At 44.2% G+C, this 25,753-nt stretch overlaps 1 protein-coding gene across 2 annotated transcripts in view; it reads right to left on the bottom strand.

Annotated features, from left to right (window-relative positions):
• The window catches only part of ASTN2 (astrotactin 2), a 656,937-nt gene that overhangs the window by 234,696 nt on the left and 396,488 nt on the right, over positions 1-25,753 (bottom strand). For both annotated transcript variants that reach the window (XM_083597178.1, XM_083597179.1), the window contains exon 11: positions 18,600-18,750. In XM_083597178.1, the coding sequence (XP_083453304.1) occupies positions 18,600-18,750 (151 nt within the window). The remainder of the gene's footprint in view (positions 1-18,599; positions 18,751-25,753) is intronic.

The following is a 25,753-nucleotide window of genomic DNA, read 5'->3' on the forward strand; positions in this document are numbered from 1 at the left end:
AGCTATGGAGTCCAGTTTTCCCTGCTGGATTTCCCTGTTTAAATTTACAATACGTTTAACAGTTCAGGAATGGCTAAACTTGGCCCTCCAGCTGCTTTGGGACTACAATTCCCATCATCCCTGACCACTGGTCCTGTTAGCTAGAGATGATGAGAGTTGTAGTCCCAAAACAGCTGGAGTTTGGCCATGCCTGGTTTAACTGAAAGCTTCTTTGATGTGTCTAGATCCAGCCTATGAGGCATCCTCCTCTCTCAGGTGGAGAGAGGCATTCTTCCATTTCTTGCAACAGGATCTGGAGGGCCACACATCCCGCATTCCTGCTCTAGAGTATTTCTGTTGAAAATAGCAAGCAGTAGGCAAGTGTGTGTGCCCGCACACACATGCGCATGCACACACACACACACACACACACACACACACACATTAATTCAGCTGGGTACCTGGTCTCTCGTCTATTATTAGAGGTTCTAAACTACTCTATCATCGTGCTGAAAATGTGACCCACATTTTAAATTTCTGTTTTGCAGCAAGCTCTGCCTGTCCCAAATAATTAAAGCAGACAACCACCCAGCAGCACCAATCCATAGACATCCTTATTAAGCAACACTCCTATTCCACTTGAATCTTCTATCAACTGAGAGAGAAATAATAATAAGTTAAAAGCAGAAAGCTGACCAGTTATCTGGAGAGCAAGAGAAAGATAATAAATGTAGCCTAATAGCAGTTCCAAATTAAGGATGCATTACAGAATTCCTGAAGATGGGGTAAACAACAGCCAGTCTAGAGATGCATGATGGTTGGCTATAAACTGCCTGTCAAGTGAAGGAAAAGTCATAAAACTGCTACATTTTCTGTGTTGCTTTTTTCAAGGAAGAAAATAAAGGAAAACAAATTGGGAAGGGCTGCAGTTCATTGACGGAGCATCCATCTTGCAGGTCTAATCCCTGGCATCTTCAGGCAGAGCTGGGTAAGAGTTCCTGCCTGAAACCCTAAGCCTCTGCCAGTCTGTGTACTGATACTGAGCTAGATGGATCAAAGGTTTGACTGAGTTTGACAAGAGTTTCCTATGTTCCTAAAAATACTTCTCTGTGACCACAACCCCCTATATCAGGCATGTCCAACAGGTAGATCGTGATCTACCGGTAGATCACTGGACATCTGTGGTCCCCCCAAAGAAGCTCAACAAGTTTGCTCCCCTAAAAAAAGCTCAACAACTTTGTCCTGAACCCCCCAAAATGGGGTAGATCACTGCCAGTTTTTAACTCTGCAAGTAGATTGCAGTCTCTTGGGAGTTGGCTACCCCTGCCCTATATGAAGGGAACCTTGAGCCCAGAGGCCAAATGCAGCCCTCCAGGCCTTTCCACCTGGCCCTCAGAACTCTCCTCATGACACGCCCCCTCTCTCTACAAGCAACACCCTGCATTGATTCTGCATGGTGCCCCCCAAGTATTTTTGCCTAGCTAGAATGTGTCCCTGAACTCCGATAATACTGCTTGAGTGCCTGGATGCAGGTCAGAGAGAGGTGTGCAACTGCATGTTGAAACTGTCCTATTATACAAATGTTAAAATTATGTTTGTTGCTCCACTCATTTTTGCCTCTGGCTTCACCTGCCACTGGCCTGTGGCCTGTGGCAGGATGCCCAGAAGGGAATGTAGCCCCTCAGGCTGAAAAAAGGTTCCCCACCAGTAACATTTGGGGGGGGGGAGACACAGAAGATCCCATCTCTAGTCTGCTGCCTGGACAACTTCTTCTTTGGATGCCCATTGGTGCTGCTGCTAAAGGACTGACTGCCATGTTTTAGAAGCCCCAAACCTAAGGATCTCCAGCCCATTGGTCCATCTGCCCCTCACTTGCTTCCCCTGGCTGAAAGGAACTTTCCAAGGTCCCAGGCATGTACCCTTCTTGCTAAAAAAGAAATTAACATTTATTTGGTACATTTACATCCCACCTTTTTCTCTGTTGAAGGTGGTATATGTGGCTTTCCCACTCCTCAACTTATCCTCACCAGAACCCTGTGAGGCAGGCTAGGCTCAGAGGCAGTGACTGGTCCAAGGCCACCCTGTGAGCTTCATGACCAAACAGGGATTTGAACCCTGGACTCCCAGGTCCTAGTCTGACACTCTAAACCACATTGGCTCGCCACTCTCACTACCTTAGCTATGATCCATCTTCCCCAGTGTTGTCTACTGAATGGCAGGTGACCTCTAGTCCAGGAGAGGGGAGCCTGCGGCTCTCCAGATGTTGCTGGCCTCCAACTCCCATCAGTCATAGCCAGTGCAGCTAGTGGTCAGGGGTGGTGATGGGAGTTATAGTCTGACATCTGAAAGGTGAAAGTGTATGTATATGTGTAAAGACATCTTTTTATCAAGTACAGTGGTAACTCGGGTTACAAACGATTCGGGTTACAAACACTTTGGGTTACAAACTCCCCGAACCCAGAAGTAGTACCTCGGGTTCAGAACTTTGTCCCAGAATGAGAACGAAAATTATGTGGCGGCAGCGCAGCAGCAGCGGGAGGCCCCATTAGCGAAAGCGCGCCTCAGGTTAAGAACGGTTTTGGGTTAAGAATGGACCTCTGGAACGAATTAAGTTCGTAACCCGAGTTACCACTGTAAAGATGTTTTAAATCAATGAGTATTATTATGTTTTTAGCCCTTATTTATTTGTTTATATTAAACAGCAATAGCAGACATTATGCACAAAAGGGAAAACGGACAGTATTTATAATTTGAGTAATTGATTTAAAAATTACAGAACAAGTCTGAGTGTATTTTATTGGGAACAGTTAATAAAGCAACCAAAATTTAGAAATGCAACACAAGCCAGCAGTTTGCTTCCCTGCCTTTCAAAAGCACCTGCTTCTGACAATTTCTTAATCTTCCTTTCCTGAATGTATTGAATAAAACATGAACTACACTAGGCTTATCAATGATGTTACATTCTACAAGTGAGCTGAGACACCACCAGTTTGTGCCTGTGTGTAAGAGAGAATTAATATCATGCATATTGAAAAGCATCTTAGCTGAGAGTCCTGGAAGACCTGCTTCCTGCCTTGCTGGCCATTTTCCACCTGGCCTAGAAGGGAGGGGCCCTGACTGACTCCAGCTGCAAGAGCTGAGGCTGTTGAACAAACTATTGGGCTGGGGTATTGTTTAGGGGGGTTGGGGGGGGGCTTGTTGCGGTTATTATTTTTTGAATCTTTGTTTTGGATCTTATAATGATTTATGTGGAAATTGTTCAATTTGGTTTTGCACCTTTTTGATGTTTCGTTTATTGCTTATGACTACTTTTAAGGTTTGTATTATGTATTTCTTTTTCAAGTTGTAGGACACCTTGAGCATGGTTTTAGCTATGGAAAGGCAACATACAAATAAAATGATGTGCCTGTGTCTGTCTGTATTCATATTGGAGTGTGTGTGTGTGCATGTGCGCGCACATTCAGATATGAAGCTTATTGAATAGTTACGGGCATCTTGCAGTCTCTCATCCTCAACAGGGAAGAACCATCTTCCTCAGTTTCAGGCTCTTTTGTTTCAGGAAGGTTTCAGGAAGACCCAGCTGCTCCACCTTAGCTTGCGTTGAAGGGTTGTTATGAGGAGCAGTGAGACTCCTGAAAAGCTTGATAGATGGGACAAACAGTATGTGTACTGGATGAGGGCCAGTTCTGAGGGAAGAGGGCCTGTTCTTCTGACTTGATTAATGGAAATATGAGTTTGCACAGATCAGTTTGTCTTATACTCCCCTGCCACTGACCCCTTCACTGGACATCTACATCTCCCCTCTGAATTCTGAGAGACAGAGAGAGAGAGAGCACAAGAGTTGGGTGGTGGAAAAACTCCTGGCAGCAATTCAGGGCCCGCAGTAATATATTTATTGGTTAAATAAACCTGTATCATCATGATTAATTTAATATCTGCAAACTATTTCATACTTCTAAATGCTCGTTCTTTTAATTGCAAGCTGTTAATCATCTCAACTCTAGGGACCACATGCGCCAAGAAGCTTCGGGGATTCTGCCAAACAGCAGGGGCCTGTGAAGTAGGTTGAACAATTCAGCAGAAGACATCCTATAACTGTGCACAGGCTGGGAGAGACTGGGACAGACTGTCAGGTGCTCCCTTCCTATGTGACACAACCAATCAGCAGCTCTTCCAAGAAAGCTGGGAAGCACCACAGAATCTTCACTTGCACCACGTTGCACTATTTGTGCCCACTCCTCCACTAACTTACCACTATTAGGCTCTTCCTTAAACTGAGGAGCTAGATCTTGGCTTTGTTTCCTTTGTCTTCATGAGGCAATTCACAAGCAGGCGGCGCAACCAAATGCTGCAGTGTAGTTTTTGTGGCTACTTGGCATGTCCAGCCCTCACTGGACCACTGCTGTTTTTGTCTGTTCCCTCCCACCTGCCTCCTACACTGCTGCCTTTTGTACTTCTGCAAACCAGGGTTCCCTGACACAAGCTGGTTATCCCCTCATTTCTCAGTGGCCATGCATGGGCTGCAAACTCAGTGGCAACTCAGTTAGAACATGCAGTCTGTATTTAATGGACCTTTAATTACTCAACAGACATTCCCATGGTTTGTAAAAAGTTTCTTGGTGACTTTTTGGCCTTCATCCTGAACAATCTGGACCAAGAAAAAGAAGGGGGGGAGAGCATACTTGGTTGAATTATATTCTAGCTCTGGCATCAATTACATTTTCTGAGGGAGCATTTAATGCCCAGCATTGACTGTTCCCACATACCTGCTCTTCTGTGGGTGCAAAGCAAATGATACTCATGCCTATTTCCTGAGATTGCCTGAAGAACCCTATCAGTTATAGCTCACATTGATCAGTCTGCCTTGAGCAGTAGAGAGGCAATAATTACTGTGAGTTTTAATCAATCCTGCAGCAATTCAGCTGCAGTTCAATTTGTGATCTGCCTCTCTGGTGACATGAGTCTGGGGGAGGGCTAGAAATTATTAGAAAATCAATAGCCACCTCAGCCAATAATTCTTTCTGGATAATCGTGGATGATGCGTCCTTAGTCAATACATCCCTGCAGGAGCTTTCTCCTGGCTGGCTGGCGTGTTGTATGGAGAACAAAGTTTTGTGTGCATTATTTATTCAGACTATAACACGGCTGAGAAGAAGAAAAACTAGGCAGGAGTCTGAACAAATGCTTCACGTAAGACAAATCATTCACTGATCCCTACGAAAGATAAGAAAAACAGTCAAGTCAAACTGCTCCATACATACTGAGGAAACTGATGCCATGGGCAAACCGCGGCTTGGTTGTCAGGAATATGCTACAGCAGGGGTGGGGGACTGAATGCGGCCCTTTAGGCCTCCCTATTAGGATCCTGGAACCTTCCCCTCACTGGCCATGCCATGCATAAAATGTGCCCTTGAACTCTGATAATATCCCTAGACTTCCTCGGTGGAGGATACAGAAGGGTGTGTGCATGTCAGGAACTGGCTGGATGAAGAGGAGTGGTGGCAGGCACCAGCTGAGGAACCCCCAAGGAAAACCCTAGAGAAGGAAGGCATAGAGTCAGGGGATTGGTGGTGGGACACAGAAGAGAGGTCAGAGGAAGAAGATTGGGGGGGGGGAGTCAGATGCAGATGGGGCGACAGAGTTTAGGGAGCAAGGACAGCCGGTGGCAGGGACCAGTTCATACTCCAAGGCTGAAGCAGAGAGGAAGTGTCAATGGACTGCTGAAGAATCCTGGGAGTCTCCCTCTCCAGCTGTGACAAGTTCTCCTCCCTCAGGTCTTCAAAAACATGCAAGATTATGAGGAGAGAAGAACAGCAGCTATAGGTGACCAGACATAGTTTGAGACTGCTTGGGCAACATCTGGGAGCAGAGACTTAGAGGAAGGGGAAACCCTCAGCCCTGGCAACTGTTCTATAGGGGCAAGACCTGCTAGGAAGTATTCCTAAATTGTATGCCTTTTCCTTGACTACAGAGTTAACTTCACTGACAAACTATGCTTCCTGTGTTCTGACCAGTGTCCAGCCCTGACAGTGTAGCTGGAACTAGATGAATGCTTTTGAGGCTGATCTAGCAGAGCTCTGCTTAAATTCTTAGGTTACTCATGTTCATTTGTAAAAATCCTTTGGCAAACTGAGTGAGACTGGAGAAATAAGAAGAGTCTGCTGTGTCCAGCCAATGGCCTATCTAGTCCAGCATCCTATTCTCACAGTGGCTACCCAGATGCCTATGAGAAGCCTGGAAGCAGAACCTGAACACAACAGTACTTTGCCTATCTGCACTTCCCAGCAACTAGTATTCACAGACAAAGGAAAACTCTGACCTTGGCTGCCTTGAGGGACATCTTTGAGAGAAGAAAAGTCTAAGGAGTTAACCCTACACAAATCCAGAATGGAGTCCCTAAGATGGTGGGATGTACGCCTCCTTCTAGCAACTCCTACAGCCGAGCTTTCCTTTGGACCACAGTGAGGCTGTGGGGTGGGGTCTTGTCTCCTGGGCAGCCCAGGACCTTCATACACACTGCCCAAGCTTGCACCCTGGAGAGGTCACTTTGGTGCGGCTTAACACAGTAGTTTGACTCCCCTCCCCTCCTCGGAGGCACACTCCATTGTCTCTCGAGACAACAGACAGATGCCAACAACAATGCCTCTGGCAGTGGAGACAGAGCATAGCCAGCATGGCTAGTAGCCATTGATAGCCTTGTCTTCCATGTATCTAGTCTAATCCTCATTTAAAGTCACCTTAGTTGAGGGGCCATCACTGTTACCTGTGGGAGAAAGTTCCATAGGTAACTACGCACTGCATGAAGAAGTACTTTCCAGTTTCACTGGATGTCCATGAGTACTAGTGTTGAGAGAGAGGGGGGGAGGGAAACTTTCCTCTATCCACTTCCTGCATGGAATGCATAATTAAAACAAAACCCAAAAAACTTCTACCACGTCACCTCTTACTTGCCTTTTCTCAAAACCCAAAAGTCCCAAATGATGAAACAGAGAATGGATAAGGCTCAAGGGCACACAATCAATCTCCAATGTACAAATACTTTCCACCTCAAGCACATTCTCAGAGCTTTGAAGGTATTCTTTCCTCCTGATCAAAGAACTGAATTGTACCCACGTAATAGTGAAACAACTGGCAAATGAGTTGGAGTGCTCAGAATGCTCACTCAGAATGTTTACCTGCTATTTATTTATTTATTTATTGACATTGGAGCAGGGGTAGTGGCGGTGGTTAAGCTTGATCTTTCATCACTGCCTTGCCATCAGTACAAAAAAAAGAGAAAAGGATGGAGAAAAGAGGTATGGTTATGCTTTTGTCCTCACAGTCAGCAAAAAAATCCTATAAATGCACACAAGTACAGATGTGCTGAGTAAGAGGTTGCCATTTCTAACTTGTCCACTTTTCTTGCAGCAGAGCAGCCATTACAAAGGATGCTCTTCAAGGTCACAAGTGGGAAGAGAATCCTAGAGTTCCCAAAGCTACACATGCCATCTTGAACAAGCAGCTTGCACGTGACTGGGGAAACATTCAAACGATCCAGTTACATAGGCAGAGTAGTGGTAGTGGTGACTGCGTGGGTCTTCCCCACAAAACTGTCAGCCTGCTGGAAGGGCAGATGGTGCTGATTCTGTAAGAAAAACCCACACAATCAGGTCCCACTTGTGTGGTCAAATCATCCACATATTCCTATGTTTGATCCCAAAGAAGCCCAGGTAGAGTTGTTCTAAAATGCCTGTGAAACCCTGGTGGGTTGCAATCAGCCAGTGCAGACAACAATCAGTATAGGGGGTAGGCCCAATAAGCTTACTTGGAGTAGGCAGCTTACCTTATTCTGTCAGCAGCAAAAGTGGTTCTCATGTGATTGGGAGAACATGTGAAGGGACAGTTGGTTTTGGCCGATTGAAAAAAACAAAGGCACCATAGTGCAAAATTCCCTCCTGTAATGTTGCCTTTCTGTCTCCTATCTGATAGCCAGGAATATGGTGGTTATTCCAAATGATGCCATTGCCATGGTAAATGAACTGAAAGTATTTAGGACTTGGAAAGCAAGATTAAATGAGTCCAAGATGTGAAATACATTGGGCCATTTGCTCCAGAAAACAAACATCCGATCTATTGCCTGTTTATTTCCACTACTTTCAGGAGATACAAAGCTCATTAACAACAAAGGCTGATGATACAGGCTCTACTTTCAAAGATCAGAAATGCCTCATTACTGACACTCTTTCCCAACATGGAAAGGAAAATAAGTGAGCTTAATTGCCTAAAAGGTTTCACTTTTTTATTATTATTAAGCTCAGCTCCTTTCTTCATTATTACACTTGAAAAAGAGTGTTTCCGTGGAGCGTAAATTGCTGCCTTTTCAAATATTCTATCACATCCTCTAAATATTACAAACCATTTTGTTGGCAATGCTAATAAATGTGCTGGGGAGATGCTCCTGGCACTTACTTCAAAAACGCCTGATAGTAAAGAAAGAAGGGAGGGGGGGATTGAAGCAGCAACAAGAAAAGCTTTAGGGACAGAAGTTATAGTAGAAAAATAAATAAGAATAGGGGGTGTTAAGTGGCCTTGAATTAAAAAGAATAAAGCATGGGCCTAGATCCAGCATTGTCTGTCTAATAGCACAATGACTCCTACAGAAGAGGAATCCAATGTGGCAGTTGCACAAGCAGAAACTTGTGCCACACATTCCACAACGAAGTTATTGTTTTGTGCATTTTCTGGTGAACAACATTCCACTGGTGCAAAAAATAATAATTCACCAGTGCAATAAATACAGACTTTAGTTTACTGCTGCATTAGAGAAATATCAACAGCCTGCTGAGGGATGCTGGGAACTAGGCAAAATTCCCCCTTTAGTACCTTGTTAGCACCATTTGATATAAAAGGAAAACAGCTGCTGCTACTACTATGGATCAGCTTCACTGCATATCAAACAACCTCCTTATCAAATTACCAGCATCCTTAAAAAAAAAACAAAAAAAAAAACAGGAGCCAGCAAGGTGCCAGCTTTGGGGGTTTAGGCAGCTGACAATGTAATAATAATAACAATTTTTTATTTATACCCCGCCCTCCCCAGCCAAGGTCAGGCTCAGAGCGGCTTACAAGCAATAATAAAAACAAGATGAATGATTACAACTTAAAAACAAAAATAAAATACAACATTAAAATAATGGAACATTAAAATATTAAAATGTAGCCTCATCGCAGGAGGAGAAGGAAAAGAAAAAAGAAAGAGAGGGAGGGAGGGAATCAAATTGGCTCCAAGCCAAAGGCCAGGCAGAACAACTCTGTCTTACAGGCACTGTGGAAAGAAATCAGATCCTGCAGGGCCCTGGTCTCATGAGGCAGGGCGTTCCACCAGGCTGGAGCCAGAGTTGAAAGGGCCCTGGCTCTGGTTGAGGCCAATCTAACTTCCTTAGGGCCTGGGACCACTAGAGTGTTGTTATTTATGGACCTTGAGGCTCTCCGTGGGGCATACCAGGAGAGGCGGTCCCGTAGGTATGAGGGTCCTAGGCCGTGAAGGGCTTTAAAGGTCAAAAGCAGCACCTTAAATCTGACCCTGTACTCCACTGGGAGCCAGTGCAGCTTGAAAAGCACTGGGTGAATATGCTCCCATGGCAGAGACCACGTGAGGAGCCTCGCTGCAGCATTCTGTACCCGCTGGAGTTTCTGGGACAGCTTCAAGGGCAGCCCCGTGTAGAGCGAATTACAGTAGTCAAGCCTGGAGATGACCGTCGCATGGATCACTGTGGCCAGGTCGGGGCGGGAAAGGTAAGGGACCAACTGCTTGATGCGGCGAAGGTGGAAAAATGTCGCCTTGGCTGTTGCTGTAACTTGCGCCTCCATGGAAAGGGAGGCGTCAAGGATTACACCCAAACTCTTAACGGAAGGCAATGGCACTAATTGGGCCCCCGCAAGAGAAGGGAGTTGGTCCCTCATCCCCATGCCATCCCAACCTAGCCATAGGACCTCTGTCCTCGAAGGATTTAGTTTCAATCGGCTCCCACGAAACCATCCAGCCACAGCTTCCAAGCATCTGGTCAGTGTGTTCGGGGCCGAGTCGGTGTGGCCATCCATCAGCAGATAGAGCTGAGTGTCATCAGCATATTGGTGACAGCCCAGCCCAAAGCTCCAGATAATCTGGGCAAGGGGGCGCATAAAGATGTTAAAAAGCATCAGGGAGAGAATTGCGCCCTGCGGCACTCCACACACCAAGGAGTGGCGCGACGACATTTCCCTCCCTAGTGCCACCCTCTGTCCCCGACCAGAGATAAAAGAGCACAGCCAGTTACGGGCTATGCCCTGTATCCCCACGTCTGCGAGGCGGTGGTCCAGAAGATCATGATCGACCATGTCAAAGGCTGCTGACAAATCTAAAAGGATCAGCAGTCCTGACCCGCCTCGATCCAGTTGTCTACGGAGATCATCTGTTAGGGCAACCAGAGCCGTCTCCATCCCAAAACCAGGACAGAAACTGGACTGAAATGGATCTAATGCCGATGTTTCCTCCAGAAACCTACCAAGCTGTTCAGCAACCGCTCTCTCAATTACCTTACCCAGGTAAGGAGATGTAGGAGATTAAACCAGCCATGGAGTATTTGAGGGCTGCCTTGGTGCAGCTGGCTCCATTTACCCTCTGCACCCTGCCAAGTAAACACTCAGAGAGGGTGCAGGAGAAGAATGCAACAGGCATGTGCCCTTTGATCCCAGCCTCACCTTTGCGAAACTATGGTCCTTCTCATGCTGCCCTCCCCAAGCTGCTTTGTGAGGCTGGGATCTGATAAGATCCCAGACAAAACTGTGCAGGGCTGGCTCAGGGAGGGTGGCATGAGTGGCCAAAATGCCCCACCCAAAATGTGCTGGGGGAAATCGCCCTGGCTGCACCCCGCCCCCGCCCATGCTACACCCCTGGATGAAACAAGCCTTGCTGCATGATTGGGGCCAAAATTGGATGGCATGCTGAGTGAGGCTTAACACAGAAACAGAATAACAGAATTGTAGAGTTGGAAGGGATGCCAAGGATCATGTAGTCCTACCTGAGCCCGGCCTTGGCTGGGGAGGGCGGGGTATAAATAAAAATTATTATTATTATTATTATTATTATTATTATTATTATTATTATTATTATTATTACCTGCTGCAGCACAGGAATCTCAGCTAAACTATCCATGACAGGTGGCCATCCAGCAGCTGCTTAAAAGCTTCCAAGGAAGGAAAGTCCACAACTTCATGAGGGAGACTGATGAGCATCCCCTCAATTCCTTTACCCAAGTCGTTTATAAAGATGTTGAACAACAATGGGCCCATGACAGAACCTTGAGGCACCCCTCGTCATTTTTTCACAGGATGACAAGGAACCATTATGAGTACTCTTTGGGTTCGGTCCATCAACCAGTGACAAATCCACCTAACAATTACCTCGTTCAACCCACATTTTACCAGCTTCCTCAACAGAATATCATGGAGGACTTCCTCAAAGCCTAATTGAAATCATGATGCACTACATCCACAGCATTCCCCTGATCCACCAAGCTCATAACTCTGTCTAAAAAAGAAATGAGATCCATTTGCATGACTTGCTTTTCAGAAACCCATGCTGAGTCTTAGTAATCACAGCATTCTTTTCTAAATGTTCACAGACTTACTGTTGAATTATCTGTTCTAGGACCTTTCCTGTTATCAATGTCAAGCCCACCAGTCGCTAGTTACCTGAGACTACTTTCTCCCCCCCCCTTTTGAAGATGGGGGCAATATTTGCCCATCTCCAGTCTGCAGGACCTTACCTGTTCTCCAAGAATTCTCAAAGATTATAGACAAAGGCTCTGAAATTACATCTGCAAGCTCCTTTTGTACCCTCATATGCAGCTCATCAGGCCCTGGAGATATGAATTCATTTAAATACTCCCTTCTCCCTGAGTATTTCTGATCATGCCCAGAGTGTGTGTCTGACTACACTCAGCTTTCCCTTGCCTCTGTTTCATGAAACCCAAAGGGACATGATCACTTCCTCCCAAGTTTCCGAGTACTTTCATTTTGTCAACCAGTTCCTCCCTGTTGGTGAGGACCAGGTGATCCCTTTGTAGTAAATGAAATTGACAGCAAGGCAACAGATGGATTTGTTGGATCTTACATTCTTGGCAGAAATTGAGATTGAGTCCAAACAGATATCAAGGAAGTTGAAGTCTCTCATGACTATTGTATCTCTCCTATTTGAATGTTTGGTAATCTGCTCTAGGAAGGCATCATTGTAGTCTTGAGTCTGGCTTGGTAGTCTATAGTAGATCCCCACAGTAAGGTCACTGTTGCTTCTATACCCATATACTCACCCATATCTGCTTTCCATGCTCCAGGTCATGGATTTTACATCCTTTACATATAATGCTATTCCCCACCCCAAAAGAAAGAAAGAAAGAAAGAAAGAAAGAAAGAAAGAAAGAAAGAAAGAAAGAGAGGACAGCCAAAGCCCAACAATCAATATTAAACTATGGTTGCTGCCAAGGCCATTACCAGCTGGAATGGCTTTAAAAGAGGATCAGGGAGATTCCTGGAGGATATCAAAGGCTATCAATGGCTGTCAGTCATGATGGCTGTGCTCTGCCTCCATGATCAGAGGAAGCCATGCTTCTGAATGCCAGTTTCTGTCTGCTGGGCGCCTGGGTGGTTGCTGTGAAAACAGGCTGCTGAACTAGATAGGTCATAGGGCTATCCAACAGGCTGTTCCCATGACCTAGGCCTGACAGGATTTGTAATTAATATCCAAATCCCGAAGCCGTCATCTGAAGCTTTTCTCTATGTGCCACCTCTGAAGCAGATCTAGAACGTGGAGACAAAAGAATGCACTTTCTCTGTTATTGTTCCCCATTTATGGATTGCTCTTCTTAGTGGAACCTGCTTCTTGCCAGCCTTGTCATCACTTTGGCACTAGGAAAATATATATTTGTTTTCCTGGGCATTTGTGCAGCATCAAATATATTGCAGTATAATTCTCAGTAGCTTTCAACTACAGTTTCTATAATTCTTGGGTGAAAGCCATGTGACCAGAGTCCCTCCTTCCTTCACCTTCCAGCCTTGAACTGGTCACCTACCATGAGCTTGACCCAAGGAAGGGGCTTGCTTGGGAGCATTTGAACATAGCTTGGAAAAGCAACATCAACAGAGGGATATGACTGAGGGTGGTTGTTTTTTTGTTTAATGTACAGCATAGATAAAGTTGATGCATCTCCATTAATACGGGAACTTAGGAGTTACCAAATGAGATTGATGCACAATGCCACAAGGTGCTGAGGGCCATTGATTGAGAAAGCTTTAAAATGAGATTAGATAAGTTCATGGAGGGTGATAGGTCTATCAGCAAGGAATGGCTTTGATTGCATCTCATTTTAGCTCTGTTCCTCTGAATAACAACCGGTTTCAGGGAGGTGGGTTTGACGTGATTCACAGCAGGGCTCTTTTTATGAAAGGGCAGGCGTGAACCACCTCTGCACATAGTAACTTTTATCCTCATATTCCTCAGTGTTTCAATGTCCCTGGAAGACCAATATTTGCATTAACACTTCCCATGCTTTCCTAAAGTAACAACTCTTCCTAAGGCAACACACTACAAATGTTTTCCTTAATAAAAACCTCTATTTCCTCCTCTCACATTATCTGTTTTTTTATGCCCTTTACAAGACCAATCCATCATTATTTTAGCTTTAGATGTTCAAACTCAACTGTCTCTTGAGCATCTTAGCACAAGTCACAATATCCTGCATTTCGCTAAGCGTCCCCCTGAGGCAACCAATGTGCAGAGCCTCAGCAGAACAAGGGATTCTCCTTAGTTATAATTTAATATTGCAGATGCCAGATATACATATATTTTTCACTAAAAAAAACACAAAAAAAACACACAGTGTATCTATGGGAGTTTATCCAGCATCATTATTGCTGATTTATAAAACCTGGCAACAGTTCTCCCTCCTGTTTCCAAATTAGCAATTAGCTTAGCAATTTCTCCAGATTTAACATTTTTAAATTTATTGTGGTTTGAAGGATCACTTAAATATGTAAGCCCCACCCCACCTGTAGTCTGAAGTGATAAAGCCAGCCACAGGTTGACCACCACAGTTAGGACCAATTTGAGAAGGATGGCTCTGTAAGGTAATAAAAGAATTCTGGGAAATGATATATAATGAACTGGGGTGGTGGTCGGGGAATGTTTAAAATTATGTTTGCAAAAAAAAGAAAGAAAAGAAAAAAGAAAGAAGAAGCTTTTTTGTTAGGAATTATAGGTGCAGAATTACCGAAGGAGCAGAAAAGACTATTCATGTACGCAGTGATAGCCGCTAGGATGCTGATAGCCCAGAGCTGGAAAGATGACAAGGTCCCTACCAGAGTGGAATGGCAGAACAAATTGCTGGACTGTGCAGAAATGGCAAAAATGACCGGGAAAATCAGAAATCAGGAAGACCAAAACTTTAATAAAGAACAGGAGAAATTTATACTATATTTGGAAGACCACTGTAAACATCTGAACTCGTTAGCAGGTTTAAAACAACTCTTGTAAGGTAAAAAAGACTTTGGATATAATGGATAACTGGGAAATTGGAGTGACGTATGATATGCAGTAGAAAAGGTTAAATAAAGAACCCATGGATGGGTGGAGGGAAGTTTAAAGATTTGGAAGAATCTCGTTTATTTGGGGTTTTTTAAAAAAATCTATGATTGTGAATGTAAATATTACTTTGTAAAATCCAAGAAAAAACTTATTTAAAAAAAGAATTAGAAGGATGGCTCTGTTAACCTGTTGAGTCTTGTGGCACCTTGAAGTCTAACAGATGTACAGTCATACAAGTGAAACAGGCAACAATGTAGAGTGCTCCCTATTCAGAATCCCAGGCACTCTGATCATATCCACAGCATACATTTAAAGCAGCATTATACCACTTTATCACTCATGAAGAATTCTGGGAACTGCAGCTTGTTGAGGATGCTGACCTAACAGAGTCACAATTTTTAGCACCCTAAACAAACTACAGTTCCCAAAAATTCCCCACGACTGTTAAGATGGTATGATAGTGTTTTAAATATATGCTCTGGATGTGGCTGTTCCATCTAATACACATGCAAACCCCCCTCCCCAGCTGACAATCAGTGGGCTACAGAATACAGCTCACTGTGCTGCATTCCCCCCCCCAGAACTTCCCCACTTTCATACCCCCTCCTCTAAATAGTGTGTGTGTGTGTTTTTTTGCACCCCCAGGCCTACCGATGTCTCCTTCATGTGTAAGGATAGTGCTATACTGGCTGCATAAGCATTGACACTTTCATTCTGAAGACTGGAAACAGATGTGGATGACTGTGTGGGAAAGAAGAGCTTTCACACTCTAGATTCTATCAATGAGAACTAATAATTAGTAGCTATTCTATGAAACCCAAGGGACGCGGGTGACACTGTGGTCTAAACCACAGAGCCTAGGGCTTGCCAATCAGAAGGTCGGCAGTTCGAATCCCCACGACAGGGTGAGCTCCCGTTGCTCGGTCCCTGCTCCTGCCAACCTAGCAGTTCAAAAGCACGTCAAAGTGAAAGTAGATGAATAGGTACCACTCCAGCGGGAAGGTAAACAGCATTTCCGTGCACTGCTCTGGTTCGCCAGAAGTGGCTTAGTCATGCTGGCCACATGACCCGGAAGCTGTCTGCGGACAAATGCCAGTTCCCTGGCCTATAGAGCGAGATGAGCGTGCAACCCCAGAGTCGTTCATGGCTGGACTTAATGGTCAGGGGTACCTTTATCTTTACTATGAAACCCAAGGCCTGGGTCTGGATCTACACATAGCAGAGGACTAGGTGGTAAGAATTCAGGAATGCAGCTTCACTTCAGAACGTAGATGAAAGACGCTAGACATTAAATGCCTCTCCACTCATTTGCTTCCCATTAAAAATACCCATTTGTCTTCAGTAATTTTGGAGAGTTTTGCCCCTTACTGCAGGGGTAGCCAATATGGTGCCCTCCAGATGTTGTTGGACTACAACTCCCATCAGCCCATCCAGCATGGCTAGCAGTCACAGTTGACGGTACAATCCAGCAACATATGGAGGGCACCACGTTGGCTATTTCTGCCTTGGAGGATTTCTGCCTGGAATCCACCCACTGCTTAGCCAGCCACTTATTTCCCACGCTTCCTCCCCACCCTACTCCCCCCCAAATTTCTTTCTGTGTAACTGAGGGACTTGCTACCCGAAGGGTTGAAATAAAATTGAATCTACATATTTAAATAACTTTTGTCTAGCACTGAGGTAGAGATTTTTTAAAGAAAGAAAAAATAACAAGTTAGCAAGGAAGAGTGAGACAGGTATAGCATTGACCAGATGGCAACCCAAGCTCTATAGAGAGAGAGAGAGATGCTGGAAATGGGAGGAGAGACAGACAGTCAGATGCACTTTGTTGTTACTCCCAGCTTCAGCCAAATCACAGGCAGCATCTTGTAGATGTGCTCTCTCGCTCTCTTGCACACAAAAAGATAGAGTGAGTTTGAAAATAATGATGTGACAGGCTGGGTGCAAAGAGAAAGTGAGAAATTTTGCTTGGAAGAAAAACATGTCTGGAGGTATGATATCAATTGCACAGAAACTGCACTGAAGTCAGAGAGAATGCAACTTTTTTATTATTGTTATGTATGCAATTAGTGCTGAATACCAGGAGTGGGATCACCACAGGCCAGGGCACAGACTGAGAAGAAGAAAAGGCACACCCAAGCAAGTGGTACAGAAGAGACCTTTCCATGGCAACAGAGGCAAAATGTATGGGTGTTTCTCTCCTGAAAGGATTGGCCTCATCTGCTTCCCTATCCCACCTCAAACAATTTTTTCAAAATGGAAGAGAGGGGGCTGAAGGAATGAAAAGAGAAAGATGGCAAACGTAGACTTCTGTGACTTCAGGCTGCATCATTCTACCAAATGCTGAGACGTGTGCACTAGGCATCAAATCTGTGAAAGTGTTTGCTCTTCAGAGATAACAATTGAAAACAGAGAGAACTGGAGGAAAAACACACACCTCAATATATACATACACACCTTTTCTAATACTTTTTGTGTGTGGATGTGTAGGTGTTTTTGCTTGCAAACTCTTTTTCACACACAAATGGCACCATCAGGCTCATGAAGTCTGCATCCCTTTCAGTACAGATGCAGCTATTTTGAGGGAGGATAGGGGAGGGAGGACTCCTATCCCTGCTGGATGACATGGATTTCAATTCCCACTATCAGCACCTCACACAATGTAAATAGGGAGGTGGGGCTGCCATTTATCATCAATTCCTTCCGACTGGGGTAGCTCAGTAGAGCATGAGCCTCTTAATCCCAGGGTTGTAGGTGTGAGCCCCCGATTCCTGCATTGCAGGGGTTGGACTAAATGACTCTCAGGACCTTTTCCAACTCTAGGATTCCATGAATCCCTTCTAGTGTCATAATGCATATTGACTTCTAGAGGTGATCCAGTACAGTCGTCATCCCTCTCTCTCCACCCAGATGACAATATCTGAAAGGAACAGATTGTAGGGTAAAGTGTCAGACAAATTGGGGGGGGGGGACAATGGGAGAAACAGTCACTGAAAAAATAAAGCTGTTTGATTTAAGGAACTTTGTACATTATCAGTGACATAAATATCCTCAGTAACCAAATCCAGATCAGTCTGATGTTTCCAACACTTTGCTTGTTGCAGGGAGGAGGGAAGAGAAAAAATAATGGCACTGAAGAGTTGGAAGGGACTCTGAGGGTCATCTAGTCCAAAAATCCCTGCAATGCAGGAATCTTTTTGAGGAAGAGGGAGATTTGCAAGGACCTGGAGAAAGAAACTCTTTGAATTTGTGCAGAGTGATGCCTAAATCATGTCGAAAAAGTGATGAAGCCAGGATACCAATAAGCACTTTCTGTTGGAAGCTTTAACATTTAATTAATTACACTTGCGCTGTGGGTTAAACCACAGAGCCTAGGACTTGCTGATCAGAAGGTCAGCGGTTTGAATCCCCGCGACGGGGTGAGCTCCCGTTGCTCAGTCCCTGCTCCTGCCACCCTAGCAGTTTGAAAGCACATCAAAGTGCAAGCAGATAAATAGGTACCGCTCTGGTGGGAAGGTAAAAGGCGTTTCCGTGCGCTGCTCTGGTTCTCCAGAAGTGGTTTAGTCATGCTGGCCACGTGACCCGGAAGCTGTACACCGGCTCCCTCAGCCAATAAAGTGAGATGAGCGCTGCAACCCTAGAGTCGGTCACGACTGGACCTAATGGTCAGGAGTCCCTTTACCTTTTTATCCATAGCAGTTGTACTGAGGATGTACATCTCCCTGTTTTTACCAGGTCACTTTTGCACTCCCAGTCGCCAAATTAGAGAATTACAATTCTACTACCAAGCTGAACCTTAAGTGGAACCTTTAACCCAGTGCCCAAATGAGTGTGCAGGATGCTACTTCCTGGCTAATCCCTAAGTTGGACAAGCAACCTTAGCATACAATGCGTGTTCAGGATACCATCACCTAACTGAACCCTAGGTAGGATCTGAACCCCAGTATTAACCAAATCATTTTCCCCATCCCCTAGCCTCATATGCTGTTTCTCTTTCTGAGGAATTCAGAGGTGTACATACCACACAGCCCGTCGAATCCACTTTGCGGTCTGACACACACTTGAAGTTTCGGGTGCAGCCACCATTGTTGCGCGAGCAGTCTCGAACTGGCCCGAAGGAGGAGAGAAGGTCATTGATGGTTTCGAAATAGGTTGACAGCATTGCTTCTTCCCTTGGAGGAGAAAGGTGCTGTTAAAACTAGCTCAGCGTGCCCACTGGTGAAGCTAAAGGGGATGAAATTAAAGCTACTTATATGAGGAGGGTGGGGGGGTGTTCTTTTTCTGTTCTTTGTATTGCTGCCAGATACAAAGAGCACAAGAGGCTTTTATTTCAGAGGTGATAAACTATCAAGTTAATCCACAACTACACATGGGGCCTCAATTCCCTGCACACAGAAAAATAGAGTGATTGAGTTTTAGACTAGCAATTCCCTCTCAACATGCTAATCTAGTTTCCATGTGCTGCTTTGGTGCTGTTTTAATTGAATGAAAGAACAGCACCACTAGTTTAAGAAGCACAAATAAACAAACCAGTTTCAGAAATCACCTTGTTGCATACACCGCAATATCTGAGTGGAGAGAGACTCCAGGAGTGCCTCAGCTCACCCAGGGTTCTATTTTCTTGGAATAAAGGTCAGTGGAGACTGTGGTGTCTTTAGCATACATGGTTTTATTTACACATATATCCACCTGAGCATAGGATAGAGGGGCTCACCCCATTAATGCCCCAGCAGATCTTGCTAACCCATTAGGGTTCCAGGGATTTCAAGCTTCCAGCATCAGCCAACCCCCCCAAACCTCACGTACTGTACACACACACACACACACACACTTGCCCTTTTATTCCCCATCCCAAAATGATAACCAGGTGTGGTAAGAAAAGGCCCAGTTATGTGTCTTGGATATGTAAATCATGGTACTTATCTGGCCAGGTAATGCCATTATCAAACTTGTCTGACTGGTTCAGCAGCCTCTTCTACTAGATTCTAAACAAATACCCAGGATCACTCAGACTGACCCTCTAAACCTGTAAAACCCTGTATTTAAAAGTCTACCTTAAAAGGTGTGGGGGCTTTCAGTTTCTGTCTAAAAGACAGCAAAGAGGGAGCCTGTCAAATCTCCATCAGGAAGGTGTTCCAGATGGCACCACTAAGATCGCCCTATCTCTCATGCTTGCTCACATAAAGGAAGAGTCAGCAAAAGTGTCTTAAAACACAGAAGGGCCCGTATGGGAGAAGGAGGCCTTTAAGATAACCAGGTCCATGATGGTCTAGCACTTTAAAGGCTAAGAATAACACAGAGTCTGGTGGCAACAGCTGGATAGAGATAGGGTCACCGTTTTCTTTTTCCTTTTTAAAAAAAGTATTTTCCAAGTTTCAAAAAGAAGAAAAACCACAATTTTTTAAAACAGATGTTTACATTAAACCATAGTCCATATCAGTACCTTTATGGGGTTCCCTGAACCCCCGGACTTCCCTCCACCCCTCTCTTGGCTTCCAAAATGTATCTTCCTTTTAACTGCATCTAGTTGCATTTATCCAAATTATTGTACTTCATTTTTATCCTTTGTTATTTTAAATTATAACTGCTATGTCAATCCTGCTAACATTTTTAGATTTTTACAGTGTTCTTTAATATATTCTACAAGGTTATGCCATTCTCTATTAAATTTATTATCTTCTTGGTCCCTAATCTTCCCAGTCAGTCTTGCCAGCTCTGCACAGTCCATCATCTTCATTATCCATTCTCCTTTCGATGGGGCTCTTTCTTCTTTCCATCCCTAGGCAAACAGTATTCTTGCTGCTGTCATTGCATACATAAACAGTACTTTCCTAAGTAAAGTAGGGTCACCCTTTTCAAGCAAGGTGAAAACTGTCACTGGTGCTGCAACCACTAAGGCAGAAGGCTTGGTGGACTTGACTGAGCAGATGGATGTATTAAATATTAACCTCGTCAGAGTATGAGTGAGTGAGAACAGACGAGAGGGAAACCTAGTGTTCAAATGAGATGAACAAGCTGGCATTCTCCTTCTTTTGCCACAGTGAAAGAAAACAGAGAAAGGGCTGTTATGTATCAAGCAGGATTCTTCCATTGAACCCTTTGATACGATAGAAGGATTATTATTTAAATATGAAGGTCTGACAAGAGCAGGTGACAATGAAACAGGAGAGGGCTGACTGCCATGCCCAGAGGAAGCTGAGAACAAAAGGTTGCTTTGGAGAAAACGGCTGGCAGGTTCTCCAGGCAAAGCCTCTGAGCACATGGGGAAGAGACTGATGTGCATGAAGGAGACAAACCAGGCCTTTTTCTGCCACATTCCATGCCCCAGGGATCTTCTAAAGGGCTGCTTGTTTTGAGCGATTCTACACACACTTCACTTTTTTTCTGGAATACTGTGCCTGCTGCAGAAGAAGTGAACAGGGTGTATCAAAAATTTACTTATTAAAATATATATCCATTTGTGTGTCACACAGACACACAATGAGAGGGATGAATCAATAACCTACCCATCCATCAGAAGACAAACAGGAAAAAGGGGGGGGGAGTCAGCCCACTACTGGAATAAACAGGCAGACAGAGGGCCCCTTCAGTCAACCTATTTAATTCAGCATCCACCCTGATTTGCTTGCACAAAGCTTGCAGGGATGTTAGATTATATTAAGTCTTTACTGAACATTTGTTCTGATTTGTTTGCAGGGCAGTTAAATGACAATGAGCATTCATCATAACTTACTTGTGGGGCGCTTACACATCTTTCTGTTAATCACTTGTTCATCTCACACTTTTCAATGCATTTCACTGTCACTCCCCAAATCTAAAATGAATGAATGAATGAATGAATGAATGAATAAATGTGGATTTGTTGAGCTAGGGAAGTACAGCCCATTCATCCATCTAAAATGTGCAAATCTAAAGTTCCAGTATGGACTGGAACCCTTCTGGGAAAATACTAACAGTCTGGAGGACGTGAGACAATGAATACAGAAGCTAGGGAAGGAAATTGGGGTATAGAAAGGAGGTAGGGAGAGTATATATCTGCAGGAATCTGAGGAATCACTGCTCAAACAAGCAAGCAAGCAAACAAAAAAACACACAAGGGCAGCCTGGCCATATAGCTTTATAACATAAAGCTATCTAGCCTTTATGGCTGACATGCATCTGAAAAGTGCCTGCAACAGTGTCCCTCCAACAAACTTGAAATCAGGCAGGAGAACTTCTTTGGTTTCGTATGGCTGTCCTGTGGCTTTGATTCAGAGGACATATTCACAGCATACATTTAAAAGCACTCTAATGTCATTAGTTCCCCAAAATATTCCTGGGAACTGCAGTTTGCTAAGGGTGCTTAGAGTTGTTAGAATACACACACACACACACACACACACACTGCAAATCACCCCCTGGGATTCTTTGGGGGAGGCCATGACTATTAAAAGTGGCACAATAGTTCTTCAAATGTATGCTGTGGGCGTGACTACTGGCTCCCCTACTGACTTTAGTTGCTTTTCATTCCCCCTTCTTATTCTTTGTTGTTGTTGTTTTAAAAAGCTGTATTGATGTTGTTGAATATTTTTATCTAACTTGATTATATGTTATCTTGAGGGTTTGGCATCAGGAAACTCTTAAAAAATCACAGAATAATGGAATTGTATAATTGTACAGTTGACAGGGACCATCTAGTCCAACCCCCTGCAAAGCAGGAATCTCAGTTAAAGCATCAACAAACAAATAAATCCATAATAAGCAAATAAATGCACACTCCCTTCCCATTATTGCCCCCTAGACTACTGCCACAATCCCACTGCCATTTAAAAGTAAAGGACTCAAGGCTTAAAGGGAGGAGGTTTTAATTTTAATTTTACTTTTCAGAAAACAAATAACATATTACATTGTTTATTTTAAGCAAAGAAATACATTTGATGACAAATGCATAACTGCAACTACGATTGCGTAGCTCCTGAAAAACGTATGTGTGTGTGTGCGTGCATGCGTACAAAATACACTGATATGGCATGAATTGAAGAATTATTCAAATCAGATACATGCACAAGTTGCCTCTCACAAAGAGTGGAGAGGCATGTAAACATTCAGATAAAATTCTTTAAAACTGATCTTTTTATTAAGGGGCAGGGTGGATGAGAAATATTAAAATCTTAGTCACCTTCTCAGAAAAAAACAAGTCTTCTAAGCATTCTGGCTCAATTCTGGTTTAGATACCTATACAGTGGTACCTCGGGTTAAGAACTTAATTCGTTCTGGAGGTCTGTTCTTAACCCAAAACTTTTCTTAACCTGAAGTACCACTTTAGCTAATGGGGCCTCCTGCCGCTGCCATGCTGCCACGCCGCGATTTCTGTTCTCATCCTGAAGCAAAGTTTTTAACCTGAGGTACTATTTCTGGGTTAGCAGAGTCTGTAACCTGAAGTGTCTGTAACCCAAGTTACCACTGTACTAATGTAGATGAAGGGTTGTATCCAATACTAATTCTACTCAAGAGTAGGCCCACTGAAATTAATGAAATGAATATGACATGTCCATTAATTTCAATGGGTCCAGTCTGAGTAAAACTTAGTTAGATACAGCCCCAGGTGTCCCATGCTCAGATAAGCCAAATTGTTGAGGTACTGAGTAAGGGGAACATGCAGAAAAAATACTGTTCTCAAAATCCCAGAGCCATCAACTGTATGCCCAAGTAGGTAGCTGGAACCCCAGATGAGTGCCCCCATTCATGCTTTCTGCTAATGGCCAACAGAGGCACTCAGGATGATACACTGGAAGCCGTCTGAGCAGGCCATGACACAAAGTGAGGTGACCACCTCAGGCAGCAGGATCCATAGGGACAAATTCCAACTTAGATCAAGATCTGAGTGATACAGGAATCCAAGGGTCCAAGACAAAATGTAGCCCTATAAGTAAGGAGATTCTGCTTTTTATTGGTACCTACCAATGCAGGGACTGCAGGGCCTCAGATTACACTATGTCAAAGCAACTTGTTTGCCTCCAGTCTGGTATCAGCTTCATGGCTGAGTGGGAGTTTGAAGCTGGCATTTCTTTATTTTTCTTTATTGAATTTATATACCACCCTATACCTGGAGATTATATTAACTAGAACAGGCATAGGCAAACTCCAGCCCTCCAGATGTTTGGGACTACAATTCCCATCATCCCTGATGACTGGTCCTGTTAGCTAGGGTTGACGGGAATTGTAGTCCCAAACATCTGGAGGGTGGGAGTTTGCCTATGCCTGGAGTGGGAGTCTACTCTTAGTCAGGGATGGGTGAATCCGTCCATTTCAGTTTCTCATCTTTCCAATCTTAAATTTAGTTCCCCACATTTCTACAACAGTTTACATTCTTCTTTTGGAAAAGAAAAGAAAAAGTCCCCATGAAAATTCAATAGCATTTTAGTGCAAATTATCTTAACATACATACTTGCATGTGATTTTGCCTAATTTGCAGATTTTTGCAAAGTAGTTCCTCCTAGTGCATTTTTGTGCATTACTCTTGAATAAGGTAGGTTTGCTTTTATATGTGAACTGAATCAAATTTCTCCCTCCCTTCTCTTAATACATAGGGATGCATTTACATGTGGTGCTGCCACAAAAGAGAGTAGTGATCCCTTTCCAGACCCATGTTTCCATTACTCTCTAAGCCAGGTATCACAAACTTGATGTAATGCCTTAGAGGCAGTGATCCTGACTTAAATGACTAAACTTCTCTCCATAACCCTATGATACAAGGAGGGAGGGGTTTCAAATGGCTTTGAACTGCACCAACTGCTTCTCCAACCTTATCTCAGTCAGCAGTAGGAGAAAGAAAACTGACTGGAGAGAAGTGGGAAAGGCAGCTCCAGTTACATAGGAGATAGCAAAGTCTATGAGGAACTGATACACCAGAAACCAGAGGGCTGCAGAATTAATTCCATGAGCCCAAGGTGGGTTTGGGTGGACACATTTTATTAGTATATTGATCCTGTGCCTTTCAGGCAGGATTTTATTTCTAGGCGACTTACAATTCAAATTCAAAGAAAAGTGCAATATATTTGGGTGTGGATATGGGTGGGTGCATGTTGGGGGCATCTTTTATGCCCTGACAGTGCAGGAACCAGGTGCTTCCCTCCAAAGGGAGGAGGCAGAGGGATCTGACTATTTTCAAAAGCAGGCCACCCCACTGCTACCCTCATATGATACCCAAAAATGCAGCATATTGCTTTTCAAACTAATGGGTGATTTCAAAGCAGTTCGTGTGATAGGGCAAAGTGGGGAGAACTGAAGTTCAAAGTGAGAAGAAGTCAAAAAGGAACAACTATGGAAGCCTTCAACAAATCAGTTTCCTAACATGTTGGCGTCTGTCTATCTTGAGAGACAAGAGAGTCTCTCAATGGAGTGTGCCTCTAGAGGTGATGTCAAATTGCTATGTTAGCAGCACTGAAGTTACCTCTTTGGGCAGCAAGCCTGGGCTGTGAGTATGGAGGTCCTGGGCTTCTCAGGTAGCAAGACTCTGCTCTCAGTGTCACTGATGTGGTCCAAAGGAAAGTAGAACAATACGTTTGGCACCATCTTGGCTGCAAGAGGTGCTGGAAGGAGGTACATAAGGTGCAATCCAACCATCTTCCAGACTCCACTCCAGATCTGTGTAGGATTTACCGTACTCCTTGGCCTTTTCTTCTCTTCTCCTAGATGGGGTACCTTCCAGAGTTGATGAACTCCATCTGCCCCTCACTTCCCTCTAAGGTACATGTAGAAACCACCTTCTTGTCCTTTGGACTCATTATTGGTCTGATTTGCTCAATCTGCCAGAAGTATCTTGGCATGCAGGGGAAGTCCATAACTCACCAAGGGTTTGAGACCCATCAGCTACCTTTCAAAGGTTTGGCTGCCCAGTCAAAGTCATTTTCTAAGGTTTGGCCACTGTTTCATTCTGACAGTTTCTAGGAGCCACAGGTGAGAGCTGAGTGCAGGGTGTGGACCAAAGGTGTACAAACTACCCCAGAAGAAGTACAGCGTGTCCTCCACCAAAGGTACCACCCTCCCCTAACACCCCATACTCCAAACAATTGCATCACAAAATACACAGGAAACATAATACTGGACGTGAAGTCCAATTCAGCACACATCAAGGAAGCTACTCATACTGCAGGGACATTGTAAGTTGTTTTATACCAAGTTGGACTCTGTGTC

Source organism: Podarcis filfolensis, assembly GCF_964270895.1.
Source record: "Podarcis filfolensis genome assembly, chromosome: Z".
NCBI lineage: Eukaryota > Metazoa > Chordata > Lepidosauria > Squamata > Lacertidae > Podarcis > Podarcis filfolensis.